Consider the following 12440-nt stretch of genomic DNA (forward strand, 5'->3'; position numbering starts at 1 on the left):
GATTGTAAAAGCAACAAATTATAGATTAACATCACAACTTAGGATTATAATTATTTTTTATGATAAATAAACTAAAAATCATATGTTAAACTCATTTGTACATTTATGGTTTGTTTATTGAGGAGTGTTAGGGACAAGTAATTTTTGTAATTTATAATTATTAAATAGTCATTAATGATAATTTTAATGGTATGAGATTGGTGTGAGATTTCATTTAATAGTTTACTTTTTTTTTGCTAGTTTATCTGCTGACTAGAATTTGATAAAGTTGCTGGTCCTTTAGACTTTTCCTTATTTATTTTTCACCCTATTATTTATGTAAATGATCCAGCGTTTCTTCTTTGCAAGCATTTACCAAAAGTCAAAACCATTTCATATGGCCGGTTGAATTGAGAACCGGTAAACTTGTCTATTCTAGATTATTTTTGCATTTAAATGGGATATACAATCTACTTGGTCAAACCGTAGTCAAATTCGTTGAAATCCGTATAAATCCCGTGTGAGCCGGCCTAGTTTTCAGACCAAATCCGTTTGCTTTGTGAGTATCTTCTATGCATTCTTCAAAACGCTGAATTGGTAATTTAGTATACATATTTCATTTTTTCATGCTTTTATTTTTGTGGATGATATAATACGTCTCCAAGCATCTATCTAACTCATTGATGGGCCGCTTTCTTTATTTTCTTTATGATATGCCATGCTATTTTAATGGCAAAATATGGATGATGGATCGATGGGTCCCTAAATTATGATGGGAAATAATAAGCATTCCATACGTTCACAAATAAATTTTGAAGCAACGACTTTAGATTGCCCTAATATGAATCTCACCTTATACATATAATAATTTATTAGCTAATCATAAATTTTTAGATTAAATTTTGATTTACAGCAAACTAATCCTTAATTTATTGAGTTAAAAAATATGATAAAAAATAAGTAAATAAATTTTGGACTAAACACTTAAATTACTTTATAACAATTTCTTTATTAAATATTTTGGATTTTAACAAGTTTTTGTTATTTTAAAAACTTTAAAAACTACTGTTCACAAATTTGTTTTTTATCTTTTTTTATGATTTATCAGTGACTAAGAGAAGGGGGTTGAATTTTAGCCCTTTTTGCTGAATAATACTTACTGCCTTTTAAATTAACTTCGGGAGATTTTTCTGTGTTTTGTCTCATAACCAGACACGAGACATTTTATTTTTGTTTCGTACCCAGTCAGGAGATATTTTTCAATTTTGTCTCCTTAGCAACAAAAACTGAAATGGAGTAGAAAAGAGAGAATCACACCAAAAAGTATCCTGGTTCAGCTGCCAAGTGCAATGCAGCCTACATCCAGTCTCCATCACAACAATGATGAAATTTCACTATAATCATCTTGATTACAGACACCAATTCTCCCTAGGAACTACCCTTCATATCCGGGATAAGTCCAGAATCTATCCCCAATCCTGAACTTGACTTGGTCACCTACCAAGTTTTCAACTGCTAAGTACTAACCCAACTTGTAAGAGAATTCCCACAGAATCATGATACACAACTCTGGACGGACAGGTTCTTCACTTGGGACAGTTTTGGGATTTTTCTTTACTGACTTCCTGGTTGATAATATCTTCACAGCCTGCATCATCTTCTACCACAACACTGGGAATTGAATTAGTATCACAAAAAGATACGTGTATGGATTCCTCTATGGTTCTATGTTCTTTGAGGTAAATTCTATATTCTTTGCTAGTGGTGGAGTATCCAACAAACATTCCCTCATAGGACTTTAGATCAAACTTTTCAAGATTTTCTTTATTATTAAGCACAAAACATTTGCATCCAAAAATGTAGAAGTACTTAAGATTAGGAGGGATTCCTTTCCATAGCTTATAAGGAGTTTTCTTTAACCCTTTTTTAATGATAGTCCTATTCAAAATATAGCAAGCTGTATTTACAGCTTCAACCCATAGAAATTTTGGAATCTCATTTTCACATAGCATGACCCTAGTCATTTCTTGAAGGCTTCTATTCCTTCTTTCAACCACCCTATTTTGTTGAGGTGTTCTAGGACATGAAAAATTATGAGCAATTCCAAAATCATCACAGAATTTTTCAAAATCTTGATTTTTAAATTCTTTTCCGTGATCACTTCTCAAGTGGACAATTTTCAAATCTTTTTCATTTTGAATTCTTTTGCAAAGAGTTGAAAAGGCATGGAAAGCATCATTCTTATGAGCTAGGAAAAGTACCCAACCGAATCTAGAATAGTCATCCACCACCACCAAACCATAATGTTTACCTCCTAAGCTTTGAGTTCTTGTTGGACTAAAAAGATCAATATGCAACATTTCTAATGCCTTTTTGGTAGAAATTCCATCTTTTGGTTTAAAGGAGGATTTTACTTGTTTGCCTAATTGACAAGCATCACAAGTAATATCCTTATCAAATTTAATATTGGGAATTCCTCTCACCAAGTTCTTTTTAACAAGTTTAGAAATTTGATACATGCTTGCATGACCTAATTTCTTATGTCATAGCCATTTTTCAGATTCAAGTGAAGTAAAGCATGTTACTTTTTTATCTTTTAAATCCTCAAGAGTCAATCCATACATATTGTTGCATCTTTTGGCTTCAAACAATATTTCATCAGATTTTTCACAAATAACTAAGCAATCTAATTTTCTAAAAATAACTTCATACCCAAGGTCACATAATTGGCTAATACTTAGTAAATTGTGTTTCAAACCATCAACAAGAAGAACATCATTTATAAAAGAAGAGAAACTTTTACCAACTTTTTCAATGGCCACTATTTTTCCTTTTCCGTTATCACCGAAAGTGACAAACCTCCATCATATTCATCAAGCTTATTGAAGAAGGTTGTCTTTCCGGTCATGTGCCTAGAACATCCACTATCCATATACCACATATTGTCCTTTCGCTTGGATGCTAGGCAAACCTGCTCAACATGATCAGCCATAAGGCAAGTTTGAGACTTGGTTTCTGATTCTTCATCTTCATCAGAATCATTCTCCAAGTCTTCCCATGAGGCCATCAGTCCTTTCTTTACTCTAATTTGAATATTTACTCTAAATTCTGTTAGATGGCCAAGATGAAGCAAACGGAAGCAGAGAAATACGATTTTTGTTGTAAATTATGGTATGATTGAATAATAGAAAGCGATGGAATTTACTTATATAGTTATATTCATCAAAAGATTATTAAAGGCAATACCTTCTCATTCTAACAATAAAATTCTGATGAAAAAAAAAATCTAGTTGTCCACTAATATTTTCCAATTTTAGCAATGAAGAAATTCTCCCTAGTTCAAAAAAGAACAAGTGATGATTGAACTTATTGAAGGGTTTTCTCACTATCCATTTATTGCACTTTCAATCTACTCTTAACCCTTTATTTCTCACATTTATTGTTTTACACTTCATTCACACCTAACTCCTATCTACTTTGATTGTTACATAATAATAACTACTATAACTACCCGGCTACTTCATCATCTATGTAGAGGGAAAAGTAGAGGGAAAAATATTATAAAAAAGTTGAAAGATATTCAAGATTTTTGGTAGTGACTATATTGCCTCGTATAGTCGTATGTACTGCCACCGAATAATTTTATGATATGACATTCAGAAACTCAGCAAGATTTTCATCAATAAAACCAATAATTGATAAAATAATTTAAGATAAAAAGGTTTATGGAGGGTGTTATTAATCTACAATCTATAACAATTAGGTAATAATGATCTTGGAGGATAAGGTGCTTGTATATGGGATGAGTTGTGTTAATATACCTAAATTGATATTCAGGACTAGATTCAATTCAACTCGAATTTTGATTCTGTGAAGTGAGATAATGTAAGGGTGAAATGTATAAAAGATGAATGAAACAATAATTCAGTGATATTTGCCTCGAAAAAGTGGGAATTTATATTATCGTATAGAAAAAACAAGACAAAAATAAGGGATTACAAGGAAACAAGATTAATATAAGAAAACTAAGCAATAACAGATGAAAAATATTGAGGTAATGAAGGGGAAGATTCAGCCAAGCTATCCATTAAGAATCTCATTGCAAGGAAAGAACAAGAGAAAGGAATTCAAAACAGAGAAGAGAAGAAAGAAGGTAGAAGAATAGAATTCCATAAGAGAGAGAAAGAGAGAAGGCGATACCACTGCAACGCTACCACTCATGCCCATGCAATTTCCTACTTGTAGTACGTTCCCTCGCGCTGCGTCTCAACTCCTGAGGATTTGGCATGCATGCCACGTGACTGTCCTCACTAACCAATTTTGTTTCCCTCTGATCTTGTCATTTTGCTCATCAATACGACTTGCAAAATTAGTGCTCCCACCTTTGTTCGTCACATTACCCATCCTTTTAAACTCAGCCTTGCTCTCAAGGTTGAAACTGGGATGATTCTTCAGGAAATCCTTAGCCATTTTCCATGTTTTTCTCAGCTCCTGATCCATTCCCCTATTGTACTTGCAGCTGATGTACTTCTTGGTCGTGCTGTAGATGCCAGTACTGCATGAGGGGCTATGATAGGCCCTTCCTCGGTAGTCTGAAGAGGCAATGGGAGGTACTGATCATGATGATCCTCACGAAATCGCTTAAGCACCGAAATGTGGAACAAATTATGAATTCTTGCTGCTAGTGGTAACTCAAGTCTATATGCCATTGCACTCAACTTCTTGCAAATTTTGAAAGGGCCAAAGAAATGCATCCCCAGTTTTTGGTTGCGACGCAAGGCTACCAAATGCTGTCGATAATTAAGGCTGGAGTTTCACCAGCACAAAGTCCCCTTCTTCAAATTCAATGTGGTGGCGCCTTCTATCAGCCTTAGCTTTCATGAATTGCTGCGAACGCCTTAAATTGTACTTAAAGCTGCTCAATCAATCTATCCCTGCTCATCAAGAGATCTTGCAAGGATTTCTCATCAGAGGAAGAGAGCTCGTATAAGGCTTTGAATGGAGACATTTTAATACTCATATGGATATTGGAATTATACCAAAATTAAGCCCATGGCAGCATATCAAGCCATCGCTTGGGGTTCTCGAAACAGAAGCAACGGAGATACATTTCAAGGGTCTTGATCAAAACCTCACTCTGTCTATCCGATTGACGGTGATACGCTGAACTCATAGCCAATGTAGTGCCTTGTGCCTGAAACAATTGCTGCCAGAATCTGCTGATAAAGACCTTGTCACGATCAGATATGATGGACTTGGAAAAACCATGTATTTTGACAATGTTTTGACAAAAGCTTCAGCCACTATCTTGCTATCAAAATCACGCCTTAAGAGAATAAAATGGGTGAATTTCGTAAGGCGACCAATCACCACCATAATCACTAAATTGCCATGAGAGGGAGGCAAAAAGGTAATGAAGTCCATGCAAATGTCTTCCCATACTTGCTGCGGAACCGGAAGAGGCTGTAATAGCCCCGCAGGCTTAACCGTTTCTGTCTTAGCTTGCTGACAGATAGTGTAGTTTAGAATGTAGTGGCAAATATCTCTCTGCATATTCAGCCAATAAAAAGAGGAGCAGATACATTCAATAGTTTTGGCTATGCCCGAGTGACCCCCACTTGGACTGTCATGGTGTTCCTTGAGCAGGAGAGGAATAAGAGCACTCTTGGCAGGAACCACTACTCGATTCTTCCACAGCAATATACCATTCTTGACTGAATATAACTTATCTGACTGAATGTTATCAGTACAGTACTGCCATAGTTCTCGCAATTGTTCATCCTTAGAAATTTCGACTCTTAATGTATCCAACCAATCTGATTTTGGATGAGACCAAGCTGCCAAAAAACACCTCGAAAGGGCATCTGCCACTGTATTCTCACGACCAGGCTTATATTGAATTTCAAAATCGTACCCCAGCAATTTATGCAACCATTTCTACTGCTCAGGAGTATTCAAAGATTGATCCATCAATGCTCTGAGACTTTGCTGATCGGTTCTGATAATAAATTTCTTTCTGAGTAGATAATGTCTGAACTTGGCCACTGCCTCAGTAATGGCATAGAATTCTCGGGAGTAGGCTGATTGCTTCTGCATCGAAGGTGATAATAATTTTGAGAAAAAAACGATAGGGTGCTTTCCTTGTGTCAAAACAGTCCCCTACACCATTACCAGAAGCATCTGTCTCAATCTCAAAAGGAAACTCAAAGTTAGATAGAGCCAACACAGGCTGTGAAGTAATTGCCAGTTTCAACTGTTGGAATGCACGCAGTAGTGGCTTTTTCATCCCAAAAAAATGCATCCTTCTTGAGTAGGTCCGTAAGAGGAGTAGCAATGGAAGCATACTGCCTAATGAACCTTCTATGGTATCTCGTTAAACCCAGGAAGCCTCTCAACTGCTTGACAGTTGAGGGTTGCAGTTTAGGGTATAGAGACTCTTGCTGCAATATCTTTAGCACCACCTCCAAGTGATGTAAATGAAGACTCATTGAAGGACTGTAAACCAAAATATCATCAAAGAAAATCAGCACAAATTTTCCTAAGTATGACCAAAAGATGTCATTCATGAGGTTCTGAAATGTAGCAGGAGAGGTAGTGAGCCCAAATGGTATCACGAGCCACTCATAAAGACCTTGGTGAGTTATAAAAGCTGTCTTGTAATGATCATCTGGTTTAACAAGAATTTGGTAGTAACCAGAACAGAAGTCCAACTTGGAAAAAGTAGAAGTACCAAACAATTCATCTAGGAGTTCATCCACAGTAGGAATAGGGAAGCTGTCCTTGATTGTGATATTGTTCAAAGCTCGATAGTCCGTGCAAAATCATCATGTACCATCCTTTTTCTTTACAAGAATAATTGGGGAAAAGAAAGGACTCCGGCTTGGTTGAATACATTTGCTTCACCATAACTTCTATTTGGGCCTTTTGGCTGTGAGGGTAACGATACGGACAAACTTTGACAGGCTCCACATCCTTCATAAGTGGAATGCAGTGATCATGAAGGCGATGAGGAGGAAGACCCTTGGGTTCCTCAAAAACCTCCGCATATTGGTGAAATAATGCAGCCATGTCAGGGTTCAGCTCATCTGGCAACTCTAAAGTAGGGGACTCCTCTTCATCCTTAGGCTGAAGCTGTAAAGTAAAAGCTGCCGCTATGGAATCTGTATGGACAAGTCGCCTTATGTGATGGAATTCAGCCTGCGCTATGGCTGTGTTATTTTCACCATGCACTGTGATCAAGCTTCCTTCATGCATAAAACGAATATAACCTGATTCATAATCCACGATATGAGCTCGCAGCATCTTCAACCATGTGTTTCCAACAAGAAGATCGCCACCAGCCACATTCAGTTCTATACATCAGGGACCCGAATTTTGTAGCCCTCTAAGATGACTTCCATGGAAGGAATTTGACCTTCTACCTGCATAATGTCAAAATTCCCCACAATAACCTGAAAGCCTGGTGCTGGTTCAAAGGGAAGATTCAAGAATTTAGCAATCCTGGGCTGAATGAAACAGTAGGAGCTGCCCCCCATCAATTAAAGCTTAAATTTCCAATTCTCCAGTGTGAGCCTTAATACGAAGAGTTGCTGGGCCAGAAGTACCATGCATAACATTATAAGAGAGATGATGATCAACTACTTCGTGGTCTAATTGTTGAAGAAGATCGCCCTCTGACAAAACGAAAGCATCATTAGCTTCTACAACGTGTTCCTCATCTCCTTCCAATTGCATAAACATAAACTGCCTATTGGGGCATTTATGAGCAGCACAATAAAACGCTCATCCCACCAGTAACAAAGACCCTTCTCACACGCCTACTCTGAATTTCTGCAGGGGATAGCCTACGAATTGGACTCTTAGGAGAGGGCAGGTTTGGTTTTGCAGAACGAGTAGGCAATAGGGGGCAGATTACCTTGCAGTAGGGAACCCAAAGCACTATTGGTGAACTGAGGCTGCTGTTGGGGTTTGAAATTTGAGGGACCTGGTGTGTGCCTTGGTGAGGAAGAAAACTTATCCTCGTAGAGCCTGGCTAAACTGACAGCCCGCATCAGTGAAGGAGGGCATTGAGCCTTAACCTCACGTCTAATATCAGATCTTAGACCACTAATGAAGCAGTCACGCAAAGCATCAGCAGGTTCAATAAGAGTTCGATTTGCTAACGCTACAAATTCAGCATAATATTCACTCACAGAACCTTGCTTTGAAGCTTGAAGAGAAGTTCACGGGGACACTCATAGAGAGAAGGGCCAAATTCGATTTCAATCGCCCATTTCAGCTGCGTCCATGAGCGAAATTGTGCTGCTCTCTACGACATTTGGAACCACGGAATAGCTACCCCTGTCATTTGCATAACTGCCAAGCCGATTTGCTCCTCATCAGCTATGTGGAAAAAGTCGAAATATTGATCTACTGAAAAAATCCAGCTCAATGCATCATTCCCATCAAATTTTGGCAAATCGAAGCTCACCCTTCGGGGTTGTAGGGAGGCACGACCATAATTGTCGGCGCTGGAGTTCGATCCATGGGGTGTATCACGGGAGATGGAGTGCTGGCGAGATGTATCGGAAAGAAGTTGCGTGAGGGAGGACTGGATCGCTTCAAATTTTAGATCCGTAATCTCCGCTGCGCGAGCGTTCAGCCTTGTTCTTTTCGGCTACTGCTTCGATCATCTAAGATAAGCGTTTAGGTTCCGCCTCCATCGTCTTCATGCGAGTATTCTCAGCCATGGCCAATGAAAGCACCGAATGTAAGGGTGAAATGTATAAAAGATAAATGAAACAGTAATTCAGTGGTATTTGCCTAGAAGAAGTGGGGATTTGTATTATCGTGTAGAGAAAGTAAGACAAAAATAAGGGGTTATGAGGGAACATGATCAATATAAAAGAACTAAGCAATAACAGATAAAAAATTATTAAGGCAATGAAGGGGAAGATTCAGCCAAGCTATCCATCAAGAACCTCACTGCAAGGGAAGAATAAGAGAATGGGATTCAGAAGAACCGGAAGGGAGAGAAGGCAATACCACTGCAAGGCTACCAGCCTACCACTCATGCCCATGCAATTTCCTACTTGTAGTACGTTCCCTCGCGCTGCGTCTCAACCCTTGAGGATTTGGATCGCATGCCACGTGGCTGTCTCCACTAACCAAGTCTGTTTCCTATAATCCAAAAGTGATTATCCATTCACTTTGTTTTCGGAGGCAGGATATGGAGACATGGACAACACTTGTTTAAAAAGTGTTTGGAAGCAGAGACATGGACAGTAGATATATTGTCTCCGAAACAGATTTTTATACTTTTGTGTCCACTCTTTTACGAAGGACAATAATGGACACTGAATTTGGAAGAGTGGACACGGACAATTTTATAAATTTTGTTTTCTTTTTTTTCTACTATTACTCCTTTTTATTTTTTCTATTGCGTTGTTCAGAGATACTTTTTTCTTCCTGTTCTTCCTCTGTCTCTTTCTTTTCCAGGTACTCTCTCTTTTTTGTAGAATTTTTTATTGGGGGTAGATAATTCTTTTCTTTTTATCGTTTTACTTCAATACCATTTTAACCTTATATTATATTATTTGATTTGTAATAAAAATAATAACAAAAATAATTAATCTTAAAACTTTTGAAAGATAAATATTAGCAAAAGTAAAATTAATCTTTTAAAATGCTAAAAAATAATTTATAAATTGTAATTGATTAGACTATTTTAGTCATTTTATATAATATTTTAGTCTTGTCCATGTGTATCCAAACATAATACTAGACATTACATTAGTGTCTTGTCCATTATATTTAAACACAATACACAAAAGATAATTTTTAGTGTCTCCGTCCTATTGTCTCCGTTTCAGTATCATGTTCTGTCCTGTCTCTAAAAACAAACGCAGCCTTGAGGATTTGGATCGCATGCCACGTGGCTGTCCCCACTAAACAAGCCTGTTTCCAATAATCCAAAAGTGATTATCCATTCACTTTGTCACTATACAAAATTTCTCACATTAGTAGATCTAAACTTGCTATTTAAATTTAATTAGACTCAGTTTGGTTAAATAGCTTAATTAAATTTTTTTTAAAATAATAATTTAAATAATAAATATTTATATTAAAAATAATTTATAAATAAATTATTTTGTATTTAATTTTGTAATTTTAAAAATACTTATTTTAAAAAAATATGATAAAAATATTTTTATTATAAGAGAATCATTTTTTTAACTTTTCTATAAATATTTGAATAATTTTTTAAAAAACTACAATTTAATTTTAAAAATTACACCAAATATTAATACTATTCTTTTTTATAAGTTAAAAGCTCAAAAAAATAACTTTTAAAACTTGCCAAATGAATCCTTAATTTGGTTCTTTTACATTTTCTTTTTATTTTTTGCTTAATCAAATATTAAGAGTTGTGAGACGTGAATCATTTTTATGATTCATATATTTACACTAATTGATCCTAAAAGTCTAAAACCTCAAGACTATTTTTTTTTTCCATAATACCTCACAAACTAAAGCTACATTTAAATTTTGCGTCTAATAGCTTGAGAATTGCTAATTTATCCTGAAAACCTCAATGCAGAGATAGCAGCATCACAACAATGTCAAATGCTAGTTATTCTTTTCTTTTAAAAAAAGAAAAAAAAAGTCCCGAAGACTGCATGATGTATAGTTCAATTAATGGACAATTCATGAAATCAATCAAACTAAAATTTAGAAATTATGCTGCTCCTATGGTATCACAGTTTCAGCAGACATGAAGAAAATCATGGTAATATATTGTTGCAAAGAAAAGCATGTTATCTAACATTACAAATTATGGTATCAACTACATTTAAAAGAGTCCTAAAACATGTTTGTCGAGTGATGATAATGCCTTCCTCACTAAACTGCCCATTCATGCTTAGGTGCTTGAGTTTACAGATTTTTCCTGGCAGAAAGAAACATTAAAATTGATTAGTCCAAATGGAACGACGAAAAACACAAGTTAAACTCAATCTCGCTCAGTATGTTTTTCAATCATGGAGATTAAGGTGTGCTTGTTTTATCTCCCCCCGGCCCCCCAAAAATAAAACAAAAACACCTCTCTGCATATATAGTGACAGCCGTCATTGACACAGGTTTAGTTAATCGTCATTCTCCAAATCTCGATGCACGAGGCTAAAAATACATTTACATACTTAATCAAATAGTAGCAAATTAGCGATTCATTACATAAAATATAAATAGCATGCCTTTTTAAGGGGAAAACATTTGCTACAAGTTACAACATATCAAGAGTAAGAGAGTAAGTATTTCCTCAGTAATTTGCAACGATTGCTTATATGCAGATCAGGTTTAATGCAACTTATAAGTTATTCCCATTGTTGCCTTTTTATTTATCACACTTTTTGGCACTTCCTTGGATTAATGTATCTGGAAGTATCATTCAGGAAACTCTAAATTACCAAAGGTAAATGATAAAACTGTGAAATAGGGAAAACTAGAAGCCTAGGGACACAGATATAGAACAATATTGTGATAGGTTCATATAACAAGGAATAGAAAACGATATGGACATTAGAATTTAAACCAACCTATTACATGGAGTTTTATAGTCCATGAGCATGATTCCCTTAACAATCGTAGGCGATATAGTGGAGCGCCATATGTTACCTGCAATTTTTACAAGGAGTCAATGCCAATGCCAAGACAGATTTCATCTGTTGCAAATCTGACGCAGATTGATATTAACAGAAAGAGGTGGCGTTTACCAGAACATAAACTCCTTTTTCCTTGAGGACCCTATAGTGTGTCATCAACTGCTTCAATAATGGTGAACAGATCAAGAATAAAAAAATACTAAAAATAATGCAAAAGTTGCAAAGAACTATAGACTTTTGTTCATGGTTTCATTATACCTCCACACTTCCCCAAGCATCTTCGTAGCATTTTGTCTTGAATTATTCCCACACTGCAAACAAAAATATGCAAGAAGCATATCATAACTCTAATGCTGCATTTAGTAAGTGTTCTAATTCTAAAAAAAATAGATAGCAAGACACAAAAACAAAAACAAAAAAACAAAAAAGGTTGTATCTCTATCGTTATCCCCAACTTTTAAGGAGGAAGAAAATTTGGCATGTCTTGTTCCAAGAGAGAAACATTTGCCTTTTCTGTATATCTCTTTCTCTAAACAAGTTTGCGTTTCTATATTTGAGATGGCAGATAAACCATCAAAAATATTTGGGAGACAATAAAAAATCAGCTCAAAATTACTTTGTTTTGTATTTTTTAATTATTGTTTATCTTATTTTGTATTTCTTAATTACTGTTAGAATAATTAAATAATATTAAATACAATAAGTGTGTAATTATGAATGTTACATACATAAAAATTATAAATGATGAATTAATTAAGGTAACTTTAGTTATTGTCTACTTAACATTATCACTAGATGAGACCTAACTAACACATGTGCATT

General features: G+C 35.6%; 1 protein-coding gene across 1 annotated transcript in view; it reads right to left on the bottom strand.

The window, feature by feature from the left end:
* Positions 11061-12440, bottom strand: part of LOC107639111 (methyltransferase-like protein 13) — a gene marked incomplete in the record, with an annotated part of 2464 nt that continues 1084 nt past the window's right edge. Inside the window, 4 exon segments of the mRNA XM_016342531.2 lie at positions 11061-11136; positions 11553-11631; positions 11730-11760; positions 11877-11929. Of these exon segments, the coding sequence (XP_016198017.1) occupies positions 11099-11136; positions 11553-11631; positions 11730-11760; positions 11877-11929 (201 nt within the window).

The sequence above is a fragment of the Arachis ipaensis genome, chromosome B04 (assembly GCF_000816755.2).
Source record: "Arachis ipaensis cultivar K30076 chromosome B04, Araip1.1, whole genome shotgun sequence".
NCBI lineage: Eukaryota > Viridiplantae > Streptophyta > Magnoliopsida > Fabales > Fabaceae > Arachis > Arachis ipaensis.